At 49.2% G+C, this 27837-nt stretch overlaps 12 protein-coding genes across 12 annotated transcripts; 8 read left to right on the forward strand and 4 right to left on the reverse strand.

Annotated features, from left to right (window-relative positions):
• Positions 1-776: 776 nt before the first annotated feature.
• On the forward strand, positions 777-1238 carry N7455_002652 (DUF952 domain-containing protein; the record flags this gene model as incomplete). Its single annotated transcript, XM_040953413.2, has 2 exons — positions 777-1067; positions 1122-1238. 2 exons carry the CDS (start codon positions 777-779, stop codon positions 1236-1238), a joined length of 408 nt encoding a protein of 135 aa, XP_040816345.1.
• Positions 1239-1339: 101 nt separating this feature from the next.
• On the reverse strand, positions 1340-2587 carry N7455_002653 (oxidoreductase, short-chain dehydrogenase/reductase family; the record flags this gene model as incomplete). The annotated part of the gene is made up of 7 exons (XM_065604329.1): positions 1340-1377; positions 1460-1614; positions 1674-1817; positions 1871-2035; positions 2092-2292; positions 2345-2464; positions 2517-2587. 7 exons carry the CDS (start codon positions 2585-2587, stop codon positions 1340-1342), a joined length of 894 nt encoding a protein of 297 aa, XP_065462820.1.
• A 732-nt stretch (positions 2588-3319) lies between these two features.
• Positions 3320-5217, forward strand: N7455_002654 (putative IMP dehydrogenase; the record flags this gene model as incomplete). The annotated part of the gene is made up of 3 exons (XM_040953205.2): positions 3320-3509; positions 3566-3874; positions 4076-5217. 3 exons carry the CDS (start codon positions 3320-3322, stop codon positions 5215-5217), a joined length of 1641 nt encoding a protein of 546 aa, XP_040816329.1.
• A 540-nt stretch (positions 5218-5757) lies between these two features.
• On the forward strand, positions 5758-6908 carry N7455_002655 (NUDIX hydrolase; the record flags this gene model as incomplete). The annotated part of the gene is made up of 3 exons (XM_040953262.2): positions 5758-5810; positions 5894-6246; positions 6301-6908. The coding sequence occupies 3 exons, from the start codon at positions 5758-5760 to the stop codon at positions 6906-6908; spliced, it is 1014 nt and encodes a 337-aa protein (XP_040816370.2).
• Positions 6909-7102: 194 nt separating this feature from the next.
• On the forward strand, positions 7103-8146 carry rps21 (40S ribosomal protein eS21). Its single transcript, XM_040953427.2, has 3 exons — positions 7103-7205; positions 7497-7788; positions 7851-8146. Exons 1-2 carry the CDS (start codon positions 7174-7176, stop codon positions 7729-7731), a joined length of 267 nt encoding a protein of 88 aa, XP_040816145.1. The 5' UTR covers positions 7103-7173; the 3' UTR covers positions 7732-7788; positions 7851-8146.
• Positions 8147-8225: 79 nt separating this feature from the next.
• Positions 8226-8408, reverse strand: N7455_002657 (uncharacterized protein; the record flags this gene model as incomplete). The annotated part of the gene is made up of 1 exon (XM_065604330.1): positions 8226-8408. The coding sequence occupies one exon, from the start codon at positions 8406-8408 to the stop codon at positions 8226-8228; it is 183 nt and encodes a 60-aa protein (XP_065462821.1).
• Positions 8409-8633: 225 nt separating this feature from the next.
• N7455_002658 (phenylalanine--tRNA ligase subunit alpha) lies at positions 8634-10220 on the reverse strand (the record flags this gene model as incomplete). The annotated part of the gene is made up of 2 exons (XM_040953333.2): positions 8634-8727; positions 8776-10220. The coding sequence occupies 2 exons, from the start codon at positions 10218-10220 to the stop codon at positions 8634-8636; spliced, it is 1539 nt and encodes a 512-aa protein (XP_040816106.2).
• Positions 10221-12000: 1780 nt separating this feature from the next.
• Positions 12001-16094, forward strand: tcsC (putative two-component osmosensing histidine kinase (Bos1); the record flags this gene model as incomplete). The annotated part of the gene is made up of 2 exons (XM_040953298.2): positions 12001-16008; positions 16068-16094. The coding sequence occupies 2 exons, from the start codon at positions 12001-12003 to the stop codon at positions 16092-16094; spliced, it is 4035 nt and encodes a 1344-aa protein (XP_040816269.1).
• A 2360-nt stretch (positions 16095-18454) lies between these two features.
• N7455_002660 (ribosomal eL24 family protein) lies at positions 18455-19425 on the reverse strand. The gene is made up of 2 exons (XM_040953350.2): positions 19386-19425; positions 18455-19318 (listed from the first exon to the last, which is right to left on the reverse strand). The coding sequence occupies exons 1-2, from the start codon at positions 19388-19390 to the stop codon at positions 18751-18753; spliced, it is 573 nt and encodes a 190-aa protein (XP_040816129.1). The 5' UTR covers positions 19391-19425; the 3' UTR covers positions 18455-18750.
• Positions 19426-19553: 128 nt separating this feature from the next.
• Positions 19554-20499, forward strand: pam18 (putative mitochondrial DnaJ chaperone (Tim14)). Its single transcript, XM_040953326.2, has 4 exons — positions 19554-19642; positions 19696-19769; positions 19830-19883; positions 19941-20499. The coding sequence occupies exons 1-4, from the start codon at positions 19592-19594 to the stop codon at positions 20077-20079; spliced, it is 318 nt and encodes a 105-aa protein (XP_040816141.1). The 5' UTR covers positions 19554-19591; the 3' UTR covers positions 20080-20499.
• Positions 20500-20903: 404 nt separating this feature from the next.
• Positions 20904-24319, forward strand: atrR (transcription factor atrR). Its single transcript, XM_040953215.2, has 7 exons — positions 20904-21267; positions 21321-21448; positions 21517-21878; positions 21931-22427; positions 22480-22655; positions 22715-23278; positions 23328-24319. The coding sequence occupies exons 1-7, from the start codon at positions 21094-21096 to the stop codon at positions 24037-24039; spliced, it is 2613 nt and encodes an 870-aa protein (XP_040816109.2). The 5' UTR covers positions 20904-21093; the 3' UTR covers positions 24040-24319.
• Positions 24320-24633: 314 nt separating this feature from the next.
• N7455_002663 (uncharacterized protein) lies at positions 24634-27434 on the forward strand (the record flags this gene model as incomplete). Its single annotated transcript, XM_040953362.2, has 2 exons — positions 24634-26581; positions 26644-27434. The coding sequence occupies 2 exons, from the start codon at positions 24634-24636 to the stop codon at positions 27432-27434; spliced, it is 2739 nt and encodes a 912-aa protein (XP_040816166.1).
• Between the last annotated feature and the right edge of the window lie 403 nt (positions 27435-27837).

A 27837-nucleotide genomic window follows, 5' to 3' on the forward strand; every position in this document is an offset into this window, starting at 1 on the left:
ACATCGGACGTATCAGAATACCAGCAGTCTTGGCAAAAGTGGCTTGTGCGATTACCCAGGTTTAAGTGGGCTCGTAGTCCCGTGCGACCAACACACCTGGGCAGTTCTCAACCTTAGATCACCAAGTACGTTGTAGACTGCCAACGGATATGCATATGCATACTCCGTGCTCGCTGGTGCCATAAGGCTTTGATTGCTTCTGATAGGGACTTGGCTCTTTTTGGGGCCTTTCTCCACCAAAGTATCGTGCTCGATACATACTCTGATCTTATGTCAAAATCTGCGTTGTTCCAAAACATCCATGGATCTCCAGGGCTATAACAATGAAATACTAAGGAAAGTAAACTCGGTATAAACTAAGAAGGCTTGCTGAAAGCTGAGGGAAGTATTTAAGACATAATTGGAGATTGTTAACTAATTTTTGGTGACCTCGGGACCTATCTTCTACACGTTCTCCAGGGATATATTCCCGCAATGCCTATTCAAAAAGCATCTTTATATCAATCCAGCATTACAGACAATACTACTCACAAACCAAATTCAATATATTCTAAATTTCCTCGTATACTTGAACAAGTAGGGTTGGACACAGACAAGCAACCAAGAAATGGCGTAATAAGCCCAGCGCGTTCGAAAGGGAAGTTGCCGGTTGAACCGACCCCGCCAACAACCTTGGAAATGAGACCACCTGACAAACCTTGTTTCTGTTCTTATGATATATCACCACTGACACACTGACTCAGTGAATAAACTTGCTTCTTTCCATCACTTTTATTATGGCTTCGCTACTTTCTCAACCTCGCTACATCTACAAGATTGTGCCTTCCACCGCACCAGTCCGCGAGCCAATTCCTGAGCGGCTCACGGTAAGCGAACTGGACCAGGCCGATGGCTTCATCCACCTCTCCATGGCGCATCAGGTTGGAGGCACATTGAAAGCATTCTTCACGGAAGAACCACTTGTCTATATATTGCGGATCGAGTATCATCGCGTGATCCAAGATATCCGCTGGGAGTCCCCAGACGGGAAAGTGTCTGGTCCCCGACCTGGCGAAGGACTATTCCCAGTAAGTTGTATACGTCCGTCTAAAATTGAAATTGCTGAAAGAAAAAAAATCTAGCATCTCTACAATGGACTCAAACTGGGCAGAGAGGAGATTGAGAGTGTTGCTATCTGGCAGAATGACGAGGGATGGGACAAGGCTCTCACTGCAGGGAAGCCGTGGCTTCTGTACTGATTTTATATTCCGTTGAGCTTTAATTTGATACCAATGGCAAGCACACGTTCAGCATAATGTTCCGTCAATATTTCCACCAGCAGATACCACTGTAACACTATTTAGTCACCAAGCGGGTAGCAGTGCAGCACTTGCCCATCTACACATGCATAGTTATCCTATATTAGCCACGATAAAACAAAACGGTGGGAATTTGCAATTGTGTAATATTAACCACTCACAATATAGAGAAGCATCCGCACTAGCCAAGAAGACGAAGCTTGTTGCGACCTCACTAGGCTCACCTGGTCGGCCAAGGCCAGCCTTGTGCCCCCATCCTTCCATCTGTTCGGGATTTCGGGTGTCGACTTGAATTGGCGTATAGATTGCACCTGGACTGAAATTAGAGACCAGTCAGTATCTACCTTTAGAGGGAGAGGAATGCATGATCCTCACGCGACTGCATTGACCCGAATACCCTTGGGAATCAAGTGTGTTCCCAAAGACCTAGTGAAACCAATGATAGCTCCCTTGGTCGCAGCATAATCAATCATGGTACCCGAGCCACGAAAAGTCACAACCGAAGAAGTATTGATGATCCTGCACCAAGTGCGTGAGTATACGATGATATAGGTTAGACAGAAAGCACCCACGAGTCACCTCGTGTCATATGAGGAAGAGCAAACTTCGCCATCGCAATCATTTGGACGATATTGGTTCTGAAGATGTCTTCGGTCTTATCCAGGTTGATGTTCTCAAACGCCGCATATAGGTACTGTTTCGACGCATTATTGACAAGTATATTGATCGTGCCGTATCTGTAGACTCTCGTGGTCAGTCATTTATTAATACCAGGAAAGTAATCTAGGCTGACTTCTTCACATGCTCATCCACTGCGCGACGACACTGGTTGCGATCTCTCAGATCACCTGGGATAAGAAGGCAAGCCCTCTTCTCTTGCTCAACAGAGTTTTTGGTTGTCTCTGCGTCTGGCTGTTCTGAGGGCAAATAAACGATAGTAATATCTGCACCCTCCCTGGCCATTAGAATAGCAACTGACCGTCCAATCCCAGAACTAAGAAATAATTAACTGAGTGAGTTTGTTCCTGTGAACTTGCTACACATACTCTCCGCCAGTGATTAGAGCGTTTTTGCCCTTCAGCTTTCCAGAACCCGCATATTCAGCAAAGCCGTGAAGGCCCTCTAGTTTGGTCGACTCACTGGGCTCTGTCATTATGCTCTCCAACCTAGCACATCATCTTAGTAGAGGTATTCCACTCGGGTAAAACCATTGCTCACCCCGGCTTGTTCTGAGACTGTGCCGCCGGTGCAGGCTTGAATGCGCCATGTTTACCCATAGAAGATTCCATATCGATAGTAGAAGTGAGATGGTGTCTAGGGGAATTGGATAAAGCTTTGCTGCCTTTAAAAGGCTGTGTTTGCTGTATTTGTTACTATCATTCTGTCGTCATACTGCTACAGAGGCGTACGGGACTTGAAGCCGGTAACTAGGGAGATTGCTGTTCTGTTGCAGTGCCAACCATGTCATAAAACCTGGATTTTTGTTCGTTCATGGCTTTATATAGGATTAAAAATGGCATCCTGGTACTTACAGCCAACTGACATTGGATCATCACTACCAAATCAAAAATTTGTGCTGTGTTGCAATCAATATTTATGCCCAGCTCACTGGGAAAATATATTTCACAAGAAGAATGCACGTTACAATCACACCTAACAACGTTACATTATTTTATTAAAGGAAATCTTAACACCATCCACATGGTAGTACCGATGTACCTGCATCGATGTATATCTAAGCATAAACAAGCTCACCGCCTCCGGAGATCTCGTTTACCAGCCAATAAGAAGAACGAACGGTGAAAAAACTAGTACGCTATACCCGAAATAGACAAGCTCCCTTCTGGCTTGGCCGTGCACGGAAGAGAAAAGGAAACAATTTTTCGCTCGACCTTTTTCTTCTTCTTTCTCTTCCTTGGGAAAGCTCGACTTTCTCCATCAGCAGAACGTTTCTTTCTGTTGATTAAGATTTCCCTCGGGTCGTGTCTCACTCGTTATTTTAACATCTCTTTCTTTTAACCATGCCTATCACCGCTGGTGACGCCGCACCTGGTGCCGCCATGAAGGCTGAGATCACCGACTACGCCAAGGCCATGGAGGTTTTGGATACCTACACCACCCTTGATGGCCTTGATGCGGATACCCTGCTTGACTCTGACAAGCACGGTGCATTGACCTACAATGATTTCCTGATCCTGCCCGGTTACATCGGTAAGCCGAACCCCGCAGCAAATAAAAAAAATCTTGCATTTTTCTAACCTATACAGGCTTCCCCGCTTCCGATGTCTCCCTGGATACCCCTGTTACCAAGCGTATCTCCCTGAAGGCTCCCCTTCTGTCCTCCCCCATGGACACTGTCACCGAGCACAACATGGCTATCCACATGGCTCTGCTCGGTGGTCTGGGTGTTATTCACCACAACTGCTCCCCCGAGGATCAGGCGGAGATGGTCCGCAAGGTTAAGAGATACGAGAACGGTTTCATCCTGGACCCCGTTGTCATCTCCCCCAAGACCACCGTTGGTGAGGCCAAAGACCTCAAGACCAAGTGGGGCTTCGGTGGCTTCCCTGTCACTGGTAAGATACCCACATCTACTTTTCCCAGCACCTACCCCACCCACTTTGCATGATGACCATCCTCTTTTAATTATAACTTTCGTTCCACTGCAGCAACGAAAGTTGCACTGTAGAGAACCAGATTTTATCTGAGCAATTTGTCTATTTCGGATATTGTCCTCACATAAGCTTTCAGCAGCAAATGCTAATGTTTGAACATAGAGAACGGAACCCTCAAGTCCAAGCTCGTTGGAATGGTTACCTCGCGTGACATTCAGTTCCACACTGATCTCAACGAACCCGTGACTGCCATCATGGCCACGGATCTTGTTACTGCCCCCGCCGGCACCACCCTCGCCGAGGCCAACGAAGTCCTCCGTCGGTCCAAGAAGGGAAAGCTCCCCATTGTCGATGCCAACGGCAACATCGTCTCCCTGCTTTCCCGATCTGATCTGATGAAGAACCTCCACTACCCTCTGGCTTCTAAGCTCCCCGACTCCAAGCAGCTGATCGCTGCCGCTGCCATTGGTACTCGCGAGGAGGACAAGAAGCGCCTCCAGCTTCTTGTTGAGGCTGGCTTGGACATTGTTATTCTGGATTCTAGCCAGGGTAACTCTATGTACCAGATCGAGATGATCAAGTACATTAAGAAGAATATGCCCGAGATCGACGTTATCGGTGGTAACGTCGTCACCCGTGAGCAGGCTGCTGCTTTGATTGCCGCCGGTGTCGATGGCCTGAGAATTGGCATGGGCAGCGGTAGTGCTTGTATCACCCAGGAGGTCATGGCTGTTGGTCGTCCCCAGGCTGCTTCCGTGCGCAGCGTTGCATCCTTCGCCGCTCGCTTCGGTGTTCCCTGTATCGCCGATGGTGGTATCCAGAACGTCGGCCACATCGTCAAGGGTCTTGCCATGGGTGCCAGCACTATCATGATGGGCGGTCTCCTTGCCGGTACCACCGAGTCTCCCGGTGAGTACTACGTCAGCAACGAGGGCCAGCTCGTCAAGGCCTACCGTGGCATGGGCAGTATCGCCGCCATGGAGGATAAGAAGGCCGGTGGTGACGGAAAGGACAGCAAGGCCAGCAACGCTGGTACTGCTCGCTACTTCTCCGAGAAGGACCGTGTCCTTGTTGCCCAGGGTGTCGCTGGCTCCGTCCTTGACCGCGGATCCGTCACCAAGTTCATTCCTTACCTCATTGCCGGTGTCCAGCACTCCCTGCAGGACATTGGTGTTAAGAGCCTGACCGATATGCACGATGGTGTCAACAAGGGCACCGTGCGTTTCGAGATGCGCAGTGCCAGTGCTATGACCGAGGGCAACGTTCACGGTCTCCACAGCTACGACAAGAAGCTTTACTCGTAAGATCCAAGCTTTGTAAGAGTTGACTGGACCTTTTTGTGAATACATCTATCGGGGTGACCCCGATAGATGATGAGGCCTTGAAAATTAAAATAAGGGTATAGGATAGGAGTTTACGATTTGAAGATTTACGCCATTTCTGGTAATGAGCATCCACGTTTTATTTTTCTCTCAATCTATTCCAACAGTAAACGTTACTTAGAGGGTTCGTAGAAGGTTGCCCAAGCACATGGCGCTGCATTCGGCTAAGCTCGATGAGGTTAAGCTACACGCGGGGTACCGAGGAACTGCCTAGGCTCTCGGGTCTTTGCCTTTTACTATATTGAGAAGCCGAGGAACGGCTTCGAGATCACAATGTCTTTTTTTTGTCAAGGATCTATTTCTCGTCACTTATCACAACGATTGGGTCATCGATTTGCCGTTGGTCTTGTTTTTCGGACATCTCGTGCATCGCATATTGCCTCGGTTCAGTCACTTCAGCGCCCGAGCAGTAAATCTGGTTTCAGACAATACACGACTAGAATTTCTTCTAATCCTCAGAAGATGTCTAGCACCAAACGTGATAGTGAGCCCGCGGTGCCCCGGCCTAGTTCCAGGTAAGCCAGCAGCAAGGGACCACATGACTGGTGATGTCGACAGGGAGACATTCCAAGAATAGTAAAAACTAACTATTATATAGCGTACTTCTGATATCTCCAAAGAACGAGATTCTTCTTCTTCATCGCGTGAAGACCTCTACCTCTTTTGCCTCTGCGCATGTCTTTCCAGGTGGCAACCTATCCAGCCAAGATGGGGAATGTCCACCACCCGAAGACCTAGCACGGCATGACGATTCCCCTAGTTACCGACGTGCAGCGATAAGGGAACTCTTCGAAGAGAGTGGAATTCTCCTAGCTAAAGACCGGAACTCCGGGAAGATGCTTGCCTTCGACGAGCCTACCCGAGAGGCAGGCAGACGACTCATTCATCAGAACAAGACCACCTTTGATGAATGGCTGAATCAGCAAAGTGCCGATGCGGAGCCCGATATAGGTAAGTGCCTAGCTCGTGTAATTGAGACTTGAAAGCAGCACACTGACTCTACAGGTCAATTAATTCCCTTTACTCGTTGGGTTACGCCAACCAATGTCCCCAAGCGATACACCACTCAGATGTATCTGTATTTCTTGCCTTTACCTGTCAACGTGGATAAGAAACTCCTCGACCAACTCCCATCAGAGGGTGAGCACGAGGAGCACCATATTCCAACGAGCGATGGGGGAATCGAAGTTACGGAGGCACAGTTTCTTCCAGCCTCAGAGTGGGTTAGTCGTGCCCAAAAGGCAGAAATTATCCTATTCCCACCACAGTTCCTTCTTTTGCATTTGGTGTCAGGATTCCTGGACAGAGAGCCTCGTGCAGATGCTTCTGTGGAAGAGATGGAGAAGCGTCGTCAAGCGCTTGTCGAGTTCGTCCATTCGGGGTCTCCCCCATGGACAGATAAATGCATATCTCCAAAAATGCTTCTCATGACCAGCGATGGGCGATCCGTGTTAGGTCTGAATGATCCCGGACCTGAGCTGAAAGGGTCTTCCAAGCGAGGCGAGTCCGAAAGAGTGGTTCTTGTGCGGTTTAAAAAAGGAAGTGCACGAGAGGTGGCTGTGGGATGGAAGAAGGATGTGTTACAGGAAGAAAGGGGAAAGAGTAATCTGTAAAATACATACATTTACCCATAGTACAACCAGCCCTACATAGATGTATCCAGCAATCGATATGAATATTAGAGTTGAAATTGCCACGGCCTCGAGTACGGTTGCCACTAAAGCCACGCTTGCCCCACTTCGGCCACGCCAGCCCTCGATAAAGGGTCACATGACCCACACAAATCATTTGAGGTCTTCAATTTAATGTGCGGCAGAAAAACCCTCCACCTCCAACCTCACCGTCGCCCGTCAAAACCTCAACACCAAACCCGCCAAAATGGAGAACGACAAGGGAGAGATCGTCGATCTGTACGTGCCATGGAATTTACACCCGTTCTCCCAGCCCCAATATACCCTGTGCCCTGTGTCTGCGTGGCCGCATACAATCAGCAATCCCACCTCGATCCCAAGCCAAAGAAATGGACCCTATGTAATCGGAGAGTGCGAGGATTGAAAAAAAATCTACAGCGCCGCTTGATTGCGATCGTTGGCGAGCCACCAGAAAAAAACCAGGACACACAGGGTATTGGAGGGGAACACATTCACTCGCAAAACTCCAAAAAAGAACATAGCCAACTAACATGATCTCCCTCTCAACAGCTACGTGCCTCGCAAGTGCAGCGCCACCAACCGTATTATCAAGGCCAACGACCACGCCTCCGTCCAGCTCTCCGTCGGCAAGGTTGACGAGAACGGCCGCTACACCGGCGAGAACCAGACCTACGCTCTTTGCGGCTTCATCCGTGCCCGCGGCGAGAGCGATGACTCCTTCAACCGCCTGACCCAGCGTGATGGATACCTCAAGAACGTCTGGGCCGCCTCCAGCCAGCGCTAAATCATCCGCAGCAATGTGGTTTTTTTTACCGGGTGGTGTTGACGGGTTGATTTGATGGTACGTGATGATGGTCTACATACATCCTGCATGTTTCATGTTCCAAGGCTAATTCGTCGCAGAGGAACCGTGGCTTGATGGTCCGTGTTCGGGGAGTTGGTTTCAAGACCAAAAAAAGGACGCAAGGGATATAGTTCTGTTCCTTAGTTCATTTTTTTTCTTTTTCTCCTCTGAGAAACTCCTGTTTTCCTACCTATCTCTCGAAATGAATGGAATATCGACGACTTAATGGGTCAGGTTTTTTTTTCTCTACGAATCCCGCCTGTTCTCTTTCTGTGATAGACTCCCACCCAACCTCATGAAGCACAAGCCAAAAAAAAGCAATGCCTAAAAATCGAAACGATATCCCTTTCATATATTTCTTAGTCTCTGTCTGTTTCCTATTCCTTATTCCTTTCCCTTCTCGGCATATCAAGGCCTCCTCATTCTTTGTAGACTCAGAAAACCAGACTGGTTCGCTGGTCTTGGTCTTCGTTGTCTCCAACTCCGTGAGTGAGGAGGTAGAAATACTTTTCGTTGCCGAAGATTATGCTTCCGAGCTTTGCCTGCTGAAGAGCCATTGCTGCAGAGATCCATGCACTGGGGCACAGATACGGGCAGGACATCCCTTGTAGACACATGCTAGATGAATATCATTTCGACAGTCTGCTTTTTTTTTTCTCAAGTGTCTACATTGACTGGCTACGCTGGATTCGTTTTATCAAGTATTTTATTCACATCCTGTCCATCGTTGATATGTAATATGTTTCCTTCCACATAAACTCGTGATTGCAAGCGGGAAACCCCCATAAGCAAGGCACAACTAAAAGCACGTTCTTTTTTTTTCTCTATGTGTATTTCTCTGTTTAATCCTTCTCAAGACGAACAGCCGGGTTGGTCTCAATGAAGTTCAGGTCGACCTTGTGACCGAGCAGTTCACGAATGTTGCTGACGGCATACCTAAAAGATATTAGTAAATGAAGATAAATGGTAGATGATGCAACGTACTTGATCATAGTAGGTCTCTCCAGACTCAATCCCCATCCGTAGACTCTCAGGTCCTTAGGCAGACCCATAGCCTCCAGCATCTCCGGACGGAACATGCCACTGTTACCGATCTCAACCCACTTGCCCAGACCGTCGTGGTAGCCGAAGATCTCCATACTAGGCTCAGTGTAAGGGTTGTAGGCGGGCTTGAAGCGCAGCTTGTGGATGCCCATCTTGGCGAAGAAGACCTCCATGAATCCAATTAGACCACCAAGGGTCAGACCGAAGTCAGCAATGACACCCTCGACCTGGTGGAACTCTGCCAGATGAGTAGCATCGACAGACTCATTTCGGAAGACACGGTCGATACTGAAGAAGCGAGCCGGCCGGGGGTTGGCGGCCAGCTTGTGCAGCATGTAGGTCGAGATGGAGGTGGTGTGGGTGCGGAGCACCAGACGGAGCGACTCATCGGCGCTCCAGGGGTAGCGGTAGCCAATGGAGCCGAATTTTCCGTGCTCGTGGACCTCACGGACGTTGTCCCAGTACTTCTTGTAGTCGAGGGGCTTCTCGGACTTTAGTTGCGCGGGGCGGTGGGGGTCGTTGGGGGGGTCCTCGCGAGGACCGTCTGCCACGGCAGGGTCGGAGATGTAGAAAGTATCCTGGAGATCACGGGCGGGGTGTTGCTGGGGCACGAACAGAGCGTCGAAGTTCCAGAAACCGGTCTCGACAAAGCGGTTGGTGGGCATCTCCTCGAAACCCATGTCGAAGAAGATGTTGCGGAACTCTTGGCGGACCTTGTTCAGCGGGTGTAGTGTACCAGATGGAGTCGGGGCACCCTTAGCATTGAAGTTGTAGGGCTTGAGGTGCGCCGTCTTCCACGAGCCATTGGCAATCATCTCCGGAGTGAGGTCGGTCTGCTCCTTGACAAATTCCCGGGCGTACTTGGGACCCTTGGTGATCTTGAAATCAATCTCCTTTGCCAGACCTATCAACTTTCTCCGCTTGAGGTCAGCCAGGACCTTTTTATCCTCCAGAGTCTTTGTTTTTTGAACGGCAAGCAGTTGCTGTTGCGTCTCGTCGACAACTGAGTCTGCGGATGCCCGCAGCAAATCCTTGTCCTTCTTAATCCAGCCACGCTTGAAGGCGTTTCCTTGGCCAACTTTGGCATTCTCCTTGCCCACAATTCCGGGCAAGTCGGAGATCTTCAATCCGTCCATGGCAGCAAGCACCACGGCGAAGACCTTGGCCTCGTGACTGCCATTGGCGGCAATCTCCTGACCCTCAGCAGTGAGAGTGACGATTTCCTTCTCTAGGGTCTCATATTCGACCATCTGGCGGGAATCAAGGCGGTCGAGCGCACTCTTAACGTTCAATGAGGGGGTGGAGGGGAAGGCATCGCTGGAGAGGATGGGCGCATCGGACGCGGACAGGGCGTCCAAAATCTGGTTTGTCAAGTCGGACGCCATGGCTGCAGCCTTCTCCTGCAGAGTCAATTTTTGACGGGTGTTTTGAAGGTCGTTCTTTCGATCGGACAATATTTCACAGAATTATGACTCTGCGGGATTCCAAAAGATAATACGTCAGGGCACACCGACCACTTGTGCCGTTTCCACCCCGCCATTGACTGTTGGCCGTTGACCAGTTGACTTGTTGACAGTTGCCCTAAGAAGGCACACTTCTACCGCCTACCAGCCAACCCAACATTTGAAGTTTAGCAGGTACGTACCTGCTACCTCCAACGTTGTATATTGCAGGTATCTTTTTTTTTTTTCCCACTGGACTTTATTTCATCTATATAGGATCTGTAAAGAATCCTACCCATTGCGAACACCTGGTTTCCATCTTTTTTATTATATTTTGAAACATATGGTCGGTACATATATAGTAGCGAGTGATCCAGGCACCGTGGAAAGTCGAACAGCTTCACATTCTCACCACCGCACGAGGTCCCCATGTGACCAATAGACGGTGCCAATACCTCGGCCAACGATAACGGGACATCTGGAGACGCTAAGCCCGACGGCTCAGCCACCAACAAAAGACGCAAATTGCGATGTCAATCAAACTATGGATCTGTGGCAGTACCCTAACGAACAGACATTCTCGTTGGTTCCTTATAGGCTCAGACTAACTTCGACTGGATCCCACTGGATCCCAGCCAATTGTTCCTCAAACTCTGTCTCGCCTATCTTTACCTCTGGGGATAAGAAGGGGATGGATGGGAGTAATTTACCAAAGGATATGGAATTAGACTATTGAGAGCAAAACCACGAACCGGAGCCACCTTGTGATCGACACTAGTTCCAGAGTCGATCACTTCTATACCTGGGTATGAAACGGGAATTGTGTACTCCGTATTCGGTATTGATATAGGTAACTTGATACTCGGTACGGAGTAACATGTAGATACATTATGCATGTTGATATAATATACGAAGTACCTCAGGTATATATACGGAGTACCCATGTAGGTATACCCATGAAAAAAAAACTATAATAGATCAGTCCGTGCGTCCCTACGCAGTCACCTGGGCATTGATTTTGATAAATGTGCAGAAACATAACCCATTTTTTTACCTATTTTTACCCAATTTGACCCATTTTATTTTTTTTTTCTCTCTTCGTTTTCCTGATCAGAGGCGATTTATAGATTATACCTAAACATTTGAGACACATAGAAAGAACAAAAAGTCCCTCTAAAAAAAAAACCCCCCCCAAAAAACCCCAAAGAGGCGACATATCACCGCCCCTTTCAAAATCTGTTTTTTTTTTCCCCTCCCCCATCCAAATTCCCGCTTTTCTCTTCTCGTCCTTAAACCTCCTTTTTTTTGATTTGATTCGATAAACCCTTTTTTTTATTATCTGTTGATTCTAAGTTTCTTTTTGTCTTTACCCCCGCAGAGCCATCCAAGTGGTGGCTTACATAACCGGGCGCGTTCTCCAGTGGCTCCCAAGGCTTATCCACCTATTTTCCCCCTTCCCGACTTCCAAGGTTTCCAGATTCCCTTTCATATTTATCCCCGGTTGACTCGGGCTCTATTTATTACTATCTTCTATTTGGACTTCCCCCCCTCATGTCGCCTTAATTAGACTATATTTCTGTCATCCGGTCAGGATCCAGACTTTCCAGTGAGTGATCCTGAAGCTTTACCTCCGATACCCTACATCCCATAATTCTCAACGGGGGGATTGGTACTATAATATGTGTTGCATATTTGTACTATAAACTAACCGATGTAGGCCACAATGGCTAGCGCGGACGAGACACTCGTGGCCGCGGCTGCCGTGCTGCAGAATCTAGCAAGAGACGAATCTACCCCCGGTTCCTCTTCGCCCCCATTTGATTTCCAGTTAGCCAACGGTACCAAATCGGCCAAACTTCCCGGAGAAAACAGTCCCGCCAAGGAAGCCTTCGAAGCCGAGCTTGAGGCCCTGGTGCGCCGCGTGCATCATCTGGAATTCCAAGCTGTCAGTCACCACAATTTCCAACAGCAGGCGGACCCCTACCAGACCACTCCGTCTGCTGAAGAGACCAACGAGAGGAATTTCTTGAGGACATTTGGGCTCTCTCGCTTGTCGTCCGGTCAAGATTCTGACTCTCTGTCACAGCAGCAAAAAGCGATCCCGGTCCCCGCGGACGAACCGCCCCTGGGAGAAATAGACGACGAATCCGATGATGAAGATGATAACGGCACCCGTGTCGTGCGGGAAGAGGATATTAGCTTCCTCCGCAACCACGTACAAAAGCAGGCCGAGGAGATAAGCAGCCAAAAGGATATTATTGCTCAGGTTCGCGACGAATTGCAAAAACAGGAAGAGCACACTCGCCGTGCTCTGACCAAGGTCGAAAATGAGGATGTCGTGCTTCTCGAACGTGAGTTGCGCAAGCACCAGCAGGCCAACGAGGCCTTCCAGAAAGCTTTGCGTGAAATCGGTGGTATCATCACTCAAGTCGCCAACGGTGACCTGTCTATGAAGGTTCAAATTCACCCCCTGGAGATGGACCCTGAAATCGCAACTTTCAAACGAACAATTAACACTATGATGGATCAACTGCAAGTCTTCGGTAGCGAAGTGTCTCGTGTCGCACGCGAAGTCGGTACTGAAGGAATACTCGGTGGACAAGCCCAGATCACTGGCGTCCATGGTATCTGGAAAGAGCTTACGGAGAACGTGAACATTATGGCCAAGAACTTGACAGATCAAGTGCGAGAAATTGCCGCCGTAACTACCGCTGTCGCCCACGGTGATCTTAGTCAGAAGATTGAGAGCCGGGCCCAAGGTGAAATTCTGGAGTTGCAACAAACGATCAATACCATGGTAGACCAACTCCGAACGTTTGCAACAGAAGTTACTCGAGTCGCGCGTGATGTCGGTACGGAAGGTGTACTGGGAGGACAAGCTCAGATCGAGGGTGTCCAGGGCATGTGGAACGAACTCACGGTTAATGTCAACGCCATGGCCAACAATCTTACCACGCAAGTGCGAGATATTGCTACTGTCACAAAGGCTGTTGCCAAGGGTGATCTCACGCAGAAGGTCCAGGCCAACTGTAAGGGAGAAATCGCCGAGTTGAAGAATATTATCAATTCCATGGTGGATCAACTACGACAATTCGCACAAGAAGTCACCAAGATTGCCAAGGAAGTCGGTACCGATGGTGTTCTTGGAGGCCAAGCTACCGTGAATGATGTCGAAGGAACATGGAAGGATTTGACAGAAAACGTCAACCGCATGGCCAACAACCTGACCACGCAGGTGCGTGAGATTGCGGATGTCACTACCGCGGTCGCCAAGGGTGATCTAACCAAAAAGGTTACTGCCAACGTACAAGGAGAAATTCTCGACCTCAAGAGCACGATTAATGGCATGGTGGATCGTCTCAACACCTTTGCTTTCGAAGTTAGTAAGGTGGCTCGTGAGGTCGGCACAGACGGTACCCTCGGTGGTCAGGCCAAGGTCGACAACGTGGAAGGAAAATGGAAGGACCTGACGGACAATGTGAACACCATGGCACAGAATTTGACGTCTCAGGTCCGAAGTATTTCCGATGTCACGCAAGCTATTGCCAAGGGAGACTTGAGCAAAAAGATCGAAGTGCATGCCCAGGGAGAAATTCTCACGCTTAAGGTCACCATCAACCACATGGTGGGTCGACTCGCCAAATTCGCTACTGAGCTTAAGAAGGTCGCCCGAGATGTCGGCGTTGACGGCAAGATGGGAGGACAAGCCAACGTGGAGGGTATTGCGGGTACTTGGAAGGAAATTACCGAGGACGTGAACACCATGGCCGAGAACTTGACATCGCAAGTCCGTGCTTTCGGTGAAATTACCGATGCCGCCACCGACGGTGACTTTACCAAGTTGATCACGGTCAACGCGTCTGGTGAAATGGACGAGCTGAAACGGAAGATCAACAAGATGGTTTCCAACCTGCGGGATAGTATCCAGCGAAACACTGCCGCCAGGGAAGCTGCCGAACTCGCCAATCGCACCAAATCAGAGTTCTTGGCCAATATGTCACACGAGATCAGAACGCCGATGAACGGTATCATTGGAATGACCCAGTTGACGTTGGATACGGATGATCTCAAGCCATACACCCGAGAAATGTTGAACGTCGTGCACAACTTGGCGAACAGTTTGTTGACTATTATTGATGACATTCTGGATATTTCCAAGATCGAAGCCAACCGCATGGTTATCGAGAGCATTCCATTCACCGTCAGAGGTACTGTCTTCAATGCTCTCAAGACCTTGGCTGTCAAGGCCAACGAGAAGTTCTTGAGTTTGACCTACCAAGTTGACAACACCGTTCCCGATTATGTCATTGGCGATCCATTCCGTCTCCGCCAGATCATTCTCAATCTTGTTGGAAACGCTATAAAGTTCACCGAGCATGGTGAGGTTAAGCTCACTATCCGAAAGTCGGACAGAGAACAATGCACGACCAACGAATACGCCTTTGAATTCTCGGTGTCCGACACGGGCATTGGAATTGAAGAGGATAAACTTGACCTCATTTTCGATACCTTCCAACAAGCCGATGGCTCAACCACCCGCAGATTCGGTGGCACTGGGTTGGGATTGTCGATTTCCAAGCGTCTTGTAAATTTGATGGGTGGTGACGTTTGGGTCACTTCCGAATATGGACATGGAAGTACCTTCCACTTCACCTGTGTGGTGAAACTCGCAGACCAGTCCTTGAGCGTCATTGCCAATCAGCTCTTGCCGTACAAGAACCACCGCGTGTTGTTCATCGACAAGGGTCAGAACGGTGTTCAAGCTACCAACGTCATGAAGATGTTGAAGAAGATTGACCTGGAGCCGTTGGTTGTACGGAATGAAGAACATGTTCCCCCACCCGAGATCCAAGATCCTTCTGGCAAGGAATCAGGCCATGCCTACGATGTTATTATTGTTGACTCGGTGGACACAGCCCGTGTCTTGCGGACGTTTGACGAGTTCAAGTACATTCCGATTGTTTTGGTCTGTCCTTTGGTGTGCGTGAGCCTAAAGTCGGCTTTGGACCTTGGTATCAGCTCATACATGACTACCCCCTGTCAGCCGATTGATCTTGGCAACGGTATGCTACCAGCCTTGGAAGGCCGGTCGACGCCGATCACCACCGACAACTCACGTTCATTCGATATTCTTCTCGCGGAGGATAACGACGTGAACCAGCAGCTTGCGATGAAGATTCTTCAGAAGCATAACCACAACGTGTTTGTTGTTGGTAACGGCTTGGAAGCTGTCGAGGCTGTCAAGAAACGTCGTTACGATGTTATCTTGATGGATGTTCAGATGCCAGTCATGGGTGGCTTTGAAGCCACCGGCAAGATCCGTGAATATGAACGCGAGAGTGGGCTTCAACGAACTCCAATTATCGCGCTCACTGCCCACGCCATGTTGGGTGATCGGGAGAAGTGTATCCAGGCCCAAATGGACGAGTACCTGTCCAAGCCGCTGAAACAAAACCAGATGATGCAAACTATCCTCAAATGTGCTACCCTTGGTGGGTCGCTATTGGAGAAGAGCAAGGAGTCTAGGATTTCGAGCAGCGGGGAAATGCACCCCAACTACTCAATGAATGAGAACCAACAGCCGCAGCCCCCACAACAACGGTCAAAGCAGCAGCCCTTGCCGTCCCCTCGCCCGGTTGTAGATTCCCGGTCTATCACAAGCTCTGGTCCTATCACCCGGGGCAGTGTGGTCAGTCCCTCGGAAGAGAAAGAAGAGATGATCGATGAGCGGGTACGTTAGCTGTATGTTCAGAACCGAACCCCCAAAACAGCTTGGCTAATTATTCCCAGGCATTGCTACGATCCAACAGTACATGAGTTTAGCATATTTATTTCCATGCAGATGATTTCGATGCGACTATACCCTGTCTATATGAGTCTCATCTACTTTTGTCTACTTCATACCCACCTACGTCTTTCCCCTCCGTCTGTTATGATTATCCGTCATCAACCTCCACCATTGCATTCGCTTTTTTTTCTTCTGAATTTCATTTCTCCTCCTATTGGAGGTGGTGTTTGGCGCAGTCTACGATTGGACCTGGTTTGATCTATATGGAAGGATGACCGAATAGGGGAGTTTTCGCTTGTCAGAGGGGCGCTTTGTTCTTTTTTACCTCTTACTCTACCACTTTTTTCTCTTGACCATCTAGCCTCTCGCTTTTTTCGTCCCACACCCGAAGCATCTTCTTGCCGTCCATTCTTGTACTGTATTTAGTTTGCTACTGATCATATCAAGCGCGGCACAAGAACACCGCTCAATTTCCTCTTGGTCTTTTCTTTTCTGTCATTTATGCGTATCTCCCACTTAGTTCGCAGATCATCTAGCTGCCAGCTATCTCTCGATATATCTGTTCTGGACTACATATCTTTAACCTTCCCAACGCTGCTTCGCGCTGTCTTCTCATTCGTGGTACACCCGACGACCTCAATTCTTCTTCCATATCCTAGAGTTTGGGTGTTCGATCAGTGCTAGGGGTTTAGGCAGTTTCTAGCACTGTCTTGACATAGTGCCTCCCTCTTTTCTCTCTTCCTCCTACTCCTCTCCTTCCTATCTTCATATTCTTTCATCCATATCGGGCACAATGAGCACGCCCTCGTGTTTAGGCGTCTACCATACGTAGGGCTAGAAATTGAGGAGGGAGAGAGTTGTATTGTTACAGAGGCATGATCTGCCCACTGTCTACTCTGGTGAGGGGTATCAATGATGTCTGAGGCACCAACATATGGTCTAAGGCCCTCATAACACATCGTTTCTCATTCACATTATCATCACAGTACGAGAGTCTCGCGGAAGTTCCTGAGAATCATCATCACCGTTAGCGACGAGCCATGGTACTGACAAGTTGAATAGTTGAGAAAGCTAAAAGTTAGAGAATGAGTTCTGATCTGGCTACTAGCAAAAGCAAGGTGTTTATATCCTCGAGACTACCAAGGAAACTGCTCAGTCTGCAAGCAAACAAGCCTGGACAATCAAGTATTAATGGGCTGATCCAACAAGTTTTGACAATCTTCAAGCCTCCTTTTGCTAGTATCTCCTCGTACAACTGGCCACGCCCATTTTAACATTTTATCAATTGTGTCATAGTATTTAGGCAAGTCAATGATATCAAGGTAGTCTTTCTCAGGTGCGAGCTCGACTGCGAATGGTGTAACATCCAGGACTCCGGTAAAATGAACCCTCAACCGACCATCACAATAAGCATAGAGTAGGCGGCAATGAGGACGACCTGGCACGTGTTCCCTACTAAAGGCTCTTAAGTGGCTTTTAGCATATGATGTCTATTGTTTTTGAAGCGTATAGCAAAGGATACTTACCTGTCTATCAGCCAAACATGGTGTATAATTCTAGAATTGTACATCAGTTGTTAGTCCTTAGTAGATAGCCTTAGAGCAATATAGGGCTTAGTATAGGGATCAACTTACTTCGAATTGCGAATAAGGACATCTAAATCTCTACTCATCCCACAAGAGTAATTATCATGTGTCAATTGTAGGGCCGCTAGAAAGAATCTCGATAGGACAGGGGGGTTCAATCTTTGCCCGTAACTGGCCCTGTCCTGTCCCGCGTCGAATATCCAGTCCATGCCCAGATCCCTACTCATGCCACGACAACTAGGAAATGATGATCGTGGAAGGAAGTAAGGAGTCACTAAATCGGATGTCGTACCGGTATCAATATCTAAGTGATGAAAATTGATCCTCAGATGCTCAACCATCTCATAAGTGAGAACTTCGCCGTCCAAGTTCGAAAGGGATTCACGAATCTCCTCTAGGTCACGGTAGCGACTTTCGAGTTGAAGGTATAAAGGCACCATCTTTTGCATAGCGCTGGTTCATGCAGCGTGAGTGTACTAGAGGGGAAGCGATGCTAGATGGAAATGTGAGATTGTTTGAAGGGCAAGATGATAATATCATTAAATGTGGTGCTTTATTGAAATAGGCTTGATTTGCACGTGCTCTTGGCTTTAGGTTATGTGCATGGGATCGATACTCGTAGATTTGTGTTGCATTGAGATCAACAGCCAAATCGTTATCTACCTACTCCTATAGAGGATTGAGGCCTCCAAACTAGATTGTAGTCTATAGCAGAGGGCTTAGTGGGGTTGACCAAGAGAAAGTTGCCGGTAGCCCCAGAGGTGATGTAGACGAGAAGATTACAATAAGGGCTTGCCTAAATGGGATATTTGTTGGGGTCGTTCTCCAAAGATCTCATTATGGTCATTTGACCACTCTGGTCACTGTACAGACTAGCAAACTAGCAACCTATGTAATATGGGTCATTGTAAACACATTTTTATTAGCCTCCCAAGCAGCAAGAGGCTAACAGCCCACTGGATATGAGATATGATGAAAAACATTGATTGCTTTTAAAACACCAAAGCATGCCCAACTCCGAAAATCTGCGTGTTGCAGGAACCGTGTCGTATCTGAGAAAGCATAAAACAAAAGAAAAAATAGATGCCCAGGATAAAATTTAGTCGATATCCATCTGCTCCTCCACTCCACCATCCACCAAAAGCTTGGCCTTCTGCTTCTGGCGGATTCTCTCCTCGCCGTGGACTCTGTTGGAAACCTTGCTCTGCTCGGCAACCATGGGGAGACCCTCCTCGCGCTCGCGGAGTTCCTTCCGGATGAGGTGCTCGCCCTCGTTGACGACCTTGCGGTCTGCCTCGCGTTGGCGCTCGCGGGCGAGTTTGCCGGCCAGGCGGCGTTTCGTGAACACACGCTCGCGGCGGGTTCTGATCTCCTCCACTCTCTCCATGGCAGTGAGGGTAGCAGCCATAAGGTTGCGGTCGTACTTGACGGGGACGTTTCTCTTCTTGGCGAACTGGGACAGGACAAGCGACGAGTCCACGATCATCTCCTTTCCGCGGGAGGCACGGTGAGTCTTGGTCCACTTAAGCTTGCGGGGCTGACGCTTCATCTTGAAGTTCTTGTGGCACTTGGACCGACAGAAGCGGAATTGTCGGGCATCGTTGCGGACGAATGTGATGCCCTTACTCGGGAAGGCCGGGCGGGAACAGAAGTGACAGGTTTCAACACTGCAGATAAAATGAATATTAGCATTCCATAGAACGGGTACAGACAAAAATTAACGGCAAAACTTACCGCATGATTGTGGTGTGGTGTTGGTTATGTCTTCGTTGAGTCGCAAGAAACTTTTTCTGTAGCTCGGGCCTGAATGGTGGAGCAGACCACGCTAAACCCTTTTGGGGACACCCGCGCTGACTTTTCTATCCCGGCGCCTCTTCGCCCATTCCCCGGTCCAACTGACTTGATCTCCATTCGCGACTCTATCCTTCTCAATCTACAAAATGGCTTCTGCTCTCGCTATTGGATTTGGCATTGCCACAACTGCCTTTTTGGTGAGTGAAAACGCTCTTTGTTCAGCAGCACGGGACTAACTTATTGTCTACAGGGCCGCGCTGGTCTGGTCGCCTACCGCCGCTCCAAGGGAGGCTTAAACGCTGCCGGAAAGGCATTCTATAAGGGGTTTGTGGACATTTTATCACCTCATGCTTCTACGGAATATTGACTAACGTCGTACCACAGAGGATTTGAACCGCGCATGAACCGTCGGGAAGCCTCCCTGATTCTACAACTTGCGTATGTGCTCGCTACAAACGTTTGATCTACCAGAACTGACATGATTTCTTTTCTCAGTGAACGAACTTTGACCAAGGACAAGATCCGCAAGAACCACCGCCAGCTCATGTTGCTCAACCACCCCGATCGTGGCGGCAGCCCATACTTGGCGACTAAAATTAACGAGGCGAAGGAATTCCTCGACAAACATGCTTAAGATTTTGCCGATGCGACTTTGATTTATCTCTTCTCCGGCAATGACCTCTGGGCAACGATGGAAAAGCGGATTTAGGTCTCGACATTGACCAAACGGTCATCATATTTTGGGCACATAGCGTGGCGTTGGTTTGGCATTTACAAGATCGAAGGAACAGGACTGCTCTTTACGAACCTTGTTGTATTATATGCACTGTTTTCACATATCCCTACGAGATCGCCGCTCTTCGTTGAATGTACTTTTATATTACTATACATCTGACACTTCCAAGACTCTAGAACCGGCAATCCCCGGCATCATATCAGATCATGCTGCCAAATTGTCGATCTCGGCGACTCTTAGTCACCAAACAGCTCAACCCCTGGACAGTAAGACACACCCCTGGAGAGTAAGACACATGTAGGCCCAAGACTCGCAAGGTGATATGGCCTGGGCACAGGATCCGTCCTACCCCATATAGAACGCCACACACACACTTCTCGCAATAATTACGCTACACGGAAAGAAAAATGTTAGATCGGCGTTAAGGGTGGAGTGGATTGGAAGAGATTGAACGGGTGCCAATGCCCCTGTTCTCCGGATCGGACGAAATCGACCGTCCACTCGGCGGTCGGGTTTCGCGGGTTCCGTCATGCCAAATAATCTTCAAGGCAACAACTCGTATGGCGTAACTCCGTATAGCGTTTTATCCTCTTACATCGAAGTTTAAAATCATATCAATCAGCATATGTGCTCACGTGTGGTTGAGTCATTTCTTACCTAAAGTACCAAACTTTTGAGGTGCTTGTGTTCAGTGGTTTTCATTGTCAACTCCCTTTGAAAAAAAAAAGCTTCTATCCTATCCTTCCATGCGTCATTCATTTCTATAATCCATAGCGCATTCTCTCTCTCTCTCTTTCTTCTCAGGGGGTGAAAAAGAAAAACCTCTGTGCTGAGAAACACCCCGCAATATCGATTACTTATCACCGCCATTACCTCTACTCCGCGGAGTTTCCGTTGCCCCTCAAACGCAAAATGGATGGCTTGGGGGACGGCGACGGCATGGGCTTCGACCCGCCTATGATGAATCACACCCCACAACTATTCAACTACGATCATACTCAGATGCAGGCGGGGTCTATGTACGATGATTCGTCATTAGGCGCGGGGGACGAGACCAACGATGCGAAGAGACGGAGGATCGCGAGGGTGAGGATCATTACCCGTTACAGAGATTGAGAACACATCTAATGAGCCAACAGGCGTGCGATATGTGTCGGAAGAAGAAGATTAAATGTGATGGGAAAATGCCAAAATGCTCACACTGCATCAACTACAAGACGGAATGCATTTTCACACAAGTGGAGAAGAAGCGGAACCCCCCTAAAGGGTATGTATACTTGTATACTTCATTGCATATAAAGTTCTGTATCTGACCTCAGGTTATCTCCTACATAGAGCGAAATACATCGAAGGTCTGGAAAACCGACTGGGCCGGATGGAGTCGTTGTTGCGTTTGTCAGGTCTGTTGTCAGAAGACGATGGTGGCAAGACGGATCTCGGGACATTGGAGAAGCGGCTCGCGGATCGAACGAATGCGTTGAACGCAGCGAAAAGCTCCAGCATGTTCCTGGCTCAAGCAGCTGCAGCGCAACAGGCCCCGAGCTCCCATCACACCACACCTCGTATGGACTCCAACTCCAGTCCTCAGACCGCCGCTACATCACCAGAGTCGCAGAAATCGGAGACCGAAGTCGAAGCGCTGTCGGATATGATGTGTTCTTTGGTGACAAACAACTGCGGGGAGACTCGGTATATCGGTAGGCTTTGTTTGTGCAAACGGTTTGATCTAGTTTGTTAACATTTTCACAGGATCTTCATCTGGGTTTTCTATATTCTCTCCAAAGGGTATTCAGTGGGTCAATGAGAAAACTGGCGATACATCCTTCCAGGACATGATCTCGTCGGCATATGTCGATGACAATAAATGGATGTACTGGAAACCCGAGATCTTCAGCGATATCTTCGCAAGACGTGTGTTCAAGCCTCTGCCGCCAAAGGAGGAAGCTCTTTCTCTTTTCAAGGACTTCTTTGAAAACTTCAATTGCATGTTCCCATTGTTCCACGAAGCGACATTCATGCACCTGGTGGAGCGGCAATACTCGCGCGATCCCTACGAAGGTTCGGGCTGGTGGGCAAGTATAAATGTTGTCCTGGCGATTTCTCACAGGCTTCGGGTCATGAGTAACTTAGTGCCACACGAAGAAGACAAAAGAGCTTGGCTTTATTTGAAGAACGCCATGGGAGTTCTGACCGAGCTCACAATGCGCAACACCGATCTATTGAGCGTGCAAGCGCTATTGGGCATGGTAAAGTTATCTTACTCGGGTTTCGGTGGCTTTATCTAACGTACTCTTCTAGTCACTCTTCCTTCAGGGAACCCCTAACCCACAACCTGCTTTCTTCCTAGTCGCTGCGGCGATTCGACTTTCCCACAGCATTGGTCTACACAAACGCGGTTCTAGCTTTGGCCTCAACGTGGTCGAAGTTGAGCAGCGGAAGAGAGTGTTCTGGATCGCCTATCTTCTTGACAAAGAGTAAGATCTGCTTCCAGGCGCCCGCATACCTTTATTTTGAATACTGACCGATTCCTTAGCATTTGTCTACGCTCTGGTCGACCACCAGTACAAGATGACGATGATATGAATGTCGAGCTGCCAAGCGAAGATCCTCCAGACAATGTTGGAAATGTGCCATTATCTGATGGTAGAAGCAAGTTCAACCTATTCCGGGCATTGTGTGAATTTGCCACTATCCAAAGCAGAGTATACAAGCGACTTTATTCTGCCAAAGCATCGAAACAATCAGACGGTGAATTGCTCAATACCATCGGTGAACTTGACAAGGAGTTGGAGGACTGGAAAGACAGCATTCCTATCGACTTCCGCCCCGAATACGACATCCAAGCTACCCACACCCCCCTCATCATCCACATGGTCGTTCTACATTTTGCCTACTACAATTGCTTGACCACCATTCATCGGATGTCGGTTCATCACGGGTATTGGACAAGCCGTCTGTCCAATTATGCCATACAAGGGTTGAATGCACGGCCCTTGAACCCTAGGGTGTTCTTGTCGGCAGTTTTGTGCGTCACCGCTGCCAGAGCATCGATTAATTTGATCAAGTATATTCCACAAGGAGACTTTGCTTGTGTTTGGTACGTTTCAGAGAATTATGGGAACAAACAGCTGCTAACCTGATATCAGGCTGATTCTCTACTATCCGGTGTCTGCCCTTGTAACTCTTTTCGCCAACATCCTACAGAACCCCAACGATGCGCGGGCTCGATCAGATGTTAAATTAATGAGCGTGGTAGTCAGCTTCCTGTCCACCCTAGTCTCCGATGAATCCAATGGCAGCATCAAGCGTATGCTAGGCCTTTGTGGCGAATTCGAGAGAATTGCGAAGGTGGTCTTGGATAAAACCGAAAAAGAGTCTCATTCGCGAAAGAAACGCAAGAATGCAGAAGACTCTACAGGCGCAGCCGACGAACAGTCGGCAACTTCACCCTCCGCCAAACGTACACAACCACCGCCCACCTCCGCATCCTTCTCTCCCTCCGTGTTTACCAACCCTACGGCTGCCGCCCACTCGCCCGGCACAGGAGGACCATTCCCGGGGACTACAATTCCCCCAACAAATAACCTCCCCGCCGACCTCCCAAGCAATGTCCATGCCATGCCTGGCATTGGGCAGGAGTTTTCAGACATGCTGAGTCCTGATCAAATGGCTAGTGTTGGATTCTCTGACCAACACCCATTCAGTGCCAGCCCCGGTATCGCATCATTCCAGCAGCCATTTGTCCCACAAGATCTCTGGCAAATGCCAATGACAATCGAGTGGGACTGGGCGGATATGTCCACCAATTTCCCTCCTTTTGAAGGAGCTGGCCCCGGCGGGCCGCTGCCTGGGCAGTGATCATGAGTGTATGATGGACCAAAATCATTTTCATCTACCTTTTATGTAACTCATGACGGTGGGATTATTGTTTCCGGTGTTATCTCTCCATACCAAACCATCTCCACACATCTTGTATATTGAAGCGCTCCTCTTGTTATTTCGAAACCATCCCCTAGGTCTCTACAGAGTGACCAGAATAATTATGGGTTTCCATTACGCAGCGAATGGCGCAAAGGTGGGCCCTATTCATAGGAATATCTACAGACAGGTCTCCAATTATATCAAAATAATCCTAGACAATTTAGTTCAATAACGGAGTTTATAAACAACAGGCTTGAAAGGGGCTCTCGGCTTTAAGCTAATTCCACCCGTCCACCCCGGGCCTCGGGGGCTGTCCAGGTGATGACTCAGCCGGATCGGCGAAAATTTAGAACCGACTGGAACCACACGGCGTCACCTCGGACCTGGATGCCTCAGAGCTTCTCAACTCCTAGCTCAATTCCCCCCTCACGCCTGATCTTGATGGATTGTGATATCATCCGTTACCTCTAAACTCGATTGACCACCTTTTACCCCCGCCCTCGTAGCCCTCGGGGCTCCCATTCCTCGACCATGGCTACCTTACTCCGACGGCCAGGCAATCTCGCTCGCTATTCGAGGAAAGCCGCGGAATCTACCGGTCGCACGGGGCTGACTTCCGTGCTTCTGCGACCATCAAGACTCTCCTCTCTGGTTTTATCAAGCCGCGCTAGAACCTACTCCACGCAAGGTCCGACACCTCCCAACGACAACGGCCGGAACAACACATCAGATGGCCGCAATAATGATCAAACAAAGAAGCCGAAGTGTGTTCTCACTGAAGCTGAATTGAAAATTGTGGATGAATGGTTGGCGGATATGGACGTGGAGCGACGTACCAATGTCCGGAACTATCTCATGAGCAATGGGCTTCCACCGGAAGTCAGGGCGCACATCGATCCCAATCAAGAACCGTCATTAATGGATCGTATTAAGATGACGCGATTCCTGTGGCAAGTCTCGGCTTACCATGCTGATGAGCGTCTAGCTAAACAGGAAGAACTCGCAAAGCGCGGTATCGCAGACTTGCGCACCCCCTTCGAAAAACGCAGTGATGCAGCCAAAAGCAACGAAGAATCTAGCCTCCGCTTCAATAAGGACTCCGAGCAGCCGCCACAAGGACAGCAACCCAACGCACAACCACCAAAGGATCCCAAGCAAGACAAGGATCCTAAGGAGGAAAAGGATACCAAGGAAAAGCAAGATCCTAAGAAGGACCAGCAGCAACAGAAGAAGCAGCAGGGCGACAAGAAGGGCAAGGTGCCCCCGAACATGGGCAAGGTCCTCGAGTTCCGCTTCGATCCCGTTTCATTCTTCGTTACCGCTCTCGTCACATACTACGCCTACCGTAGCTTTTTCCCTGGTGAAAGTGGGGGCAGGGAAATCACTTGGCAAGAATTCCGGGCCAACTACCTTGAGAAGGGCCTCGTGGAGAAATTGACCGTCTTGAACCACACCAAGGTTCGGGTTGATCTCAACCGCGAAGCTGCGACTCAAGCCGATTCAAATGGCCAGCCTGCCTCCTATGTCTTCTTCAGCATTGGTTCTGTCGACAGCTTCGAGATGAAGATCGAGGCAGCTCAGTATGAACTCGGTATTCCCTCGCATGAACGTATCCCTGTCGCCTATCACGATGAAACCCCATGGGGTGGCGTTTTGATGTCATTGGCTCCTACTCTTCTCTTCCTTGGTGGTGTCTTCTGGATGTCCCGGCGTGCCGGTGGCGGCGCCGGCGGCCAGAGTGGAATCTTTGGCATCGGAAAGAGCCGTGCCAAGCGCTTCAACCACGAGACCGATATCAAGATCAAGTTCTCCGACGTTGCGGGCATGGACGAAGCCAAGGTTGAGATCATGGAATTTGTTAGCTTCCTCCAGCAACCCGAGCGGTTCGAGAAGCTAGGTGCAAAGATTCCCCGTGGTGCCATCCTCTCAGGTCCCCCCGGTACTGGTAAGACATTGCTGGCTAAGGCCACTGCTGGTGAATCTGGCGTGCCTTTCTACAGTGTCAGTGGTTCCGAATTCGTCGAAATGTTTGTCGGTGTCGGTCCCTCTCGTGTCCGTGATCTCTTCGCCAATGCCCGGAAGAACACCCCTTGCATCATCTTCATTGATGAAATCGATGCGATTGGAAAGTCCCGAGCAAAGTCGAACGTTGGTGGTGGAAACGATGAGCGTGAAAGCACTCTCAACCAGATTCTCACTGAGATGGATGGTTTCAATACCTCTGAGCAAGTGGTTGTCCTGGCCGGTACCAACCGACCGGATGTTCTCGACAAGGCCCTGATGCGTCCCGGACGATTCGACCGACACATCTCCATTGACCGACCTACCATGGACGGTCGTAAGCAGATCTTCCGTGTTTACTTGAAGAAGATTGTCACCGACGAGAACCTGGAGTACATGGAGGGCAGACTCGCCGCTCTGACTCCCGGTTTCGCTGGTGCTGATATCGCCAACTGTGTGAACGAGGCAGCTCTTGTTGGTAGGTTTTTATGCATACCCTCTTCGCTGTGTTTCGTCAAAGCTAACAATTTCTCCCTGCAGCTGCCCGTGAAAACGCAGACAAGGTCGTCATGAGACACTTCGAGCAAGCCATTGAACGAGTCATTGGTGGATTGGAGAAGAAGTCCCTTGTCCTCTCTCCCGAGGAGAAGCGGACCGTCGCCTACCACGAGGCTGGCCACGCTATCTGCGGTTGGTACTTCAAGTGGGCTGACCCGCTGCTGAAGGTTTCGATCATTCCTCGCGGACAAGGCGCACTTGGATATGCCCAATACCTCCCGGCTGGCGGTGATACATATCTGATGAACGTCAACCAGATGATGGACCGCATGGCCATGACTCTGGGTGGTCGTGTCAGTGAAGAGCTGCACTTCGAAACCGTGACCAGCGGTGCTAGTGATGACTTCAACAAGGTCACTCGCATGGCTACTGCCATGGTGACCAAGTTCGGCATGTCGTCCAAGCTTGGTTACATCTACTACGAGGATGACGCACAGCAACAACTCCACAAGCCCTTCTCCGAGGATACTGCCCGCTCTATTGATTTCGAGGTGCGCCGTATCATCGAAGAGGCCCACACGCAGTGTCGCGACCTCCTGACCGAGAAGCGGAAGGAGCTTGGTATTGTTGCCGAGGAACTTCTGTCTAAGGAGGTTCTTGGACGTGACGACCTCATCCGTCTCCTTGGCCCGCGCCCCTACCCTGAGTCTGGCGAGTTCGCCAAGTACTTCGATGGCAAGGGCGGCCAGACCATTGCCCCACCGGACTACCAGAACCCCGAACAATCCTCTGGTAAGGATGGCCGGGACGAGACACCTATCCCTCCTTCATAGATTAGGAGATTGTGTTTCTTTGCATTCCTGCGCTTTGGTTTGGTTTTGGTTCAATTTTGGGAGGCATTATATCACTGTAGCCTCTCTTCTTTTTGTATTTATCGATTGCATATCCCGTTTCTTCTCCTCTCTCATCCTGTCTTTTTGTCTACTCTCATCCGCAACACCTTTCTCCCTTTCCTCCCTCGTGCTCAATAAGAAGATCGCTTCCTTTTTTTTCTCTCTCTCGTCCTTTTTCCCCTCTTTCCATCTCCGTGTCTAATTGGATCTGTACAACTTGTACTGAGTGTATATTAGGGAATTATTTTGAAACATGTCTTAGATTGAAAGTTCATGTCTCTTACGCGTAAATATTGTTGAATGACTCGTGTAAAACTCACCGAATAACGTTGTATCAGACTCA

This window comes from Penicillium solitum (genome assembly GCF_028829755.1).
Source record: "Penicillium solitum strain IBT 25940 chromosome Unknown utg000001l_segment0_segment0, whole genome shotgun sequence".
NCBI lineage: Eukaryota > Fungi > Ascomycota > Eurotiomycetes > Eurotiales > Aspergillaceae > Penicillium > Penicillium solitum.

What these genes read in the sequence shown, in the direction of transcription:
- rps21 (XM_040953427.2), top strand. Translation starts at nt 7,174, where the DNA reads ATGGAGAACGACAAGGGAGAGATCGTCGATCT. An exon ending in AAGGGAGAGATCGTCGATCT is followed by an intron (nt 7,206 to 7,496) that starts GTACGTGCCATG and finishes CCCTCTCAACAG; the next exon opens with CTACGTGCCTCGCAAGTGCA.
- pam18 (XM_040953326.2), top strand. Translation starts at nt 19,592, where the DNA reads ATGGCTTCTGCTCTCGCTATTGGATTTGGCATTGCCACAACTGCCTTT. An exon ending in TTGCCACAACTGCCTTTTTG is followed by an intron (nt 19,643 to 19,695) that starts GTGAGTGAAAAC and finishes TATTGTCTACAG; the next exon opens with GGCCGCGCTGGTCTGGTCGC. An exon ending in TCCCTGATTCTACAACTTGC is followed by an intron (nt 19,884 to 19,940) that starts GTATGTGCTCGC and finishes TTCTTTTCTCAG; the next exon opens with TGAACGAACTTTGACCAAGG.
- atrR (XM_040953215.2), top strand. Translation starts at nt 21,094, where the DNA reads ATGGATGGCTTGGGGGACGGCGACGGCATGGGCTTCGACCCGCCTATG. An exon ending in AGAGACGGAGGATCGCGAGG is followed by an intron (nt 21,268 to 21,320) that starts GTGAGGATCATT and finishes ATGAGCCAACAG; the next exon opens with GCGTGCGATATGTGTCGGAA. An exon ending in AAGCGGAACCCCCCTAAAGG is followed by an intron (nt 21,449 to 21,516) that starts GTATGTATACTT and finishes TCTCCTACATAG; the next exon opens with AGCGAAATACATCGAAGGTC.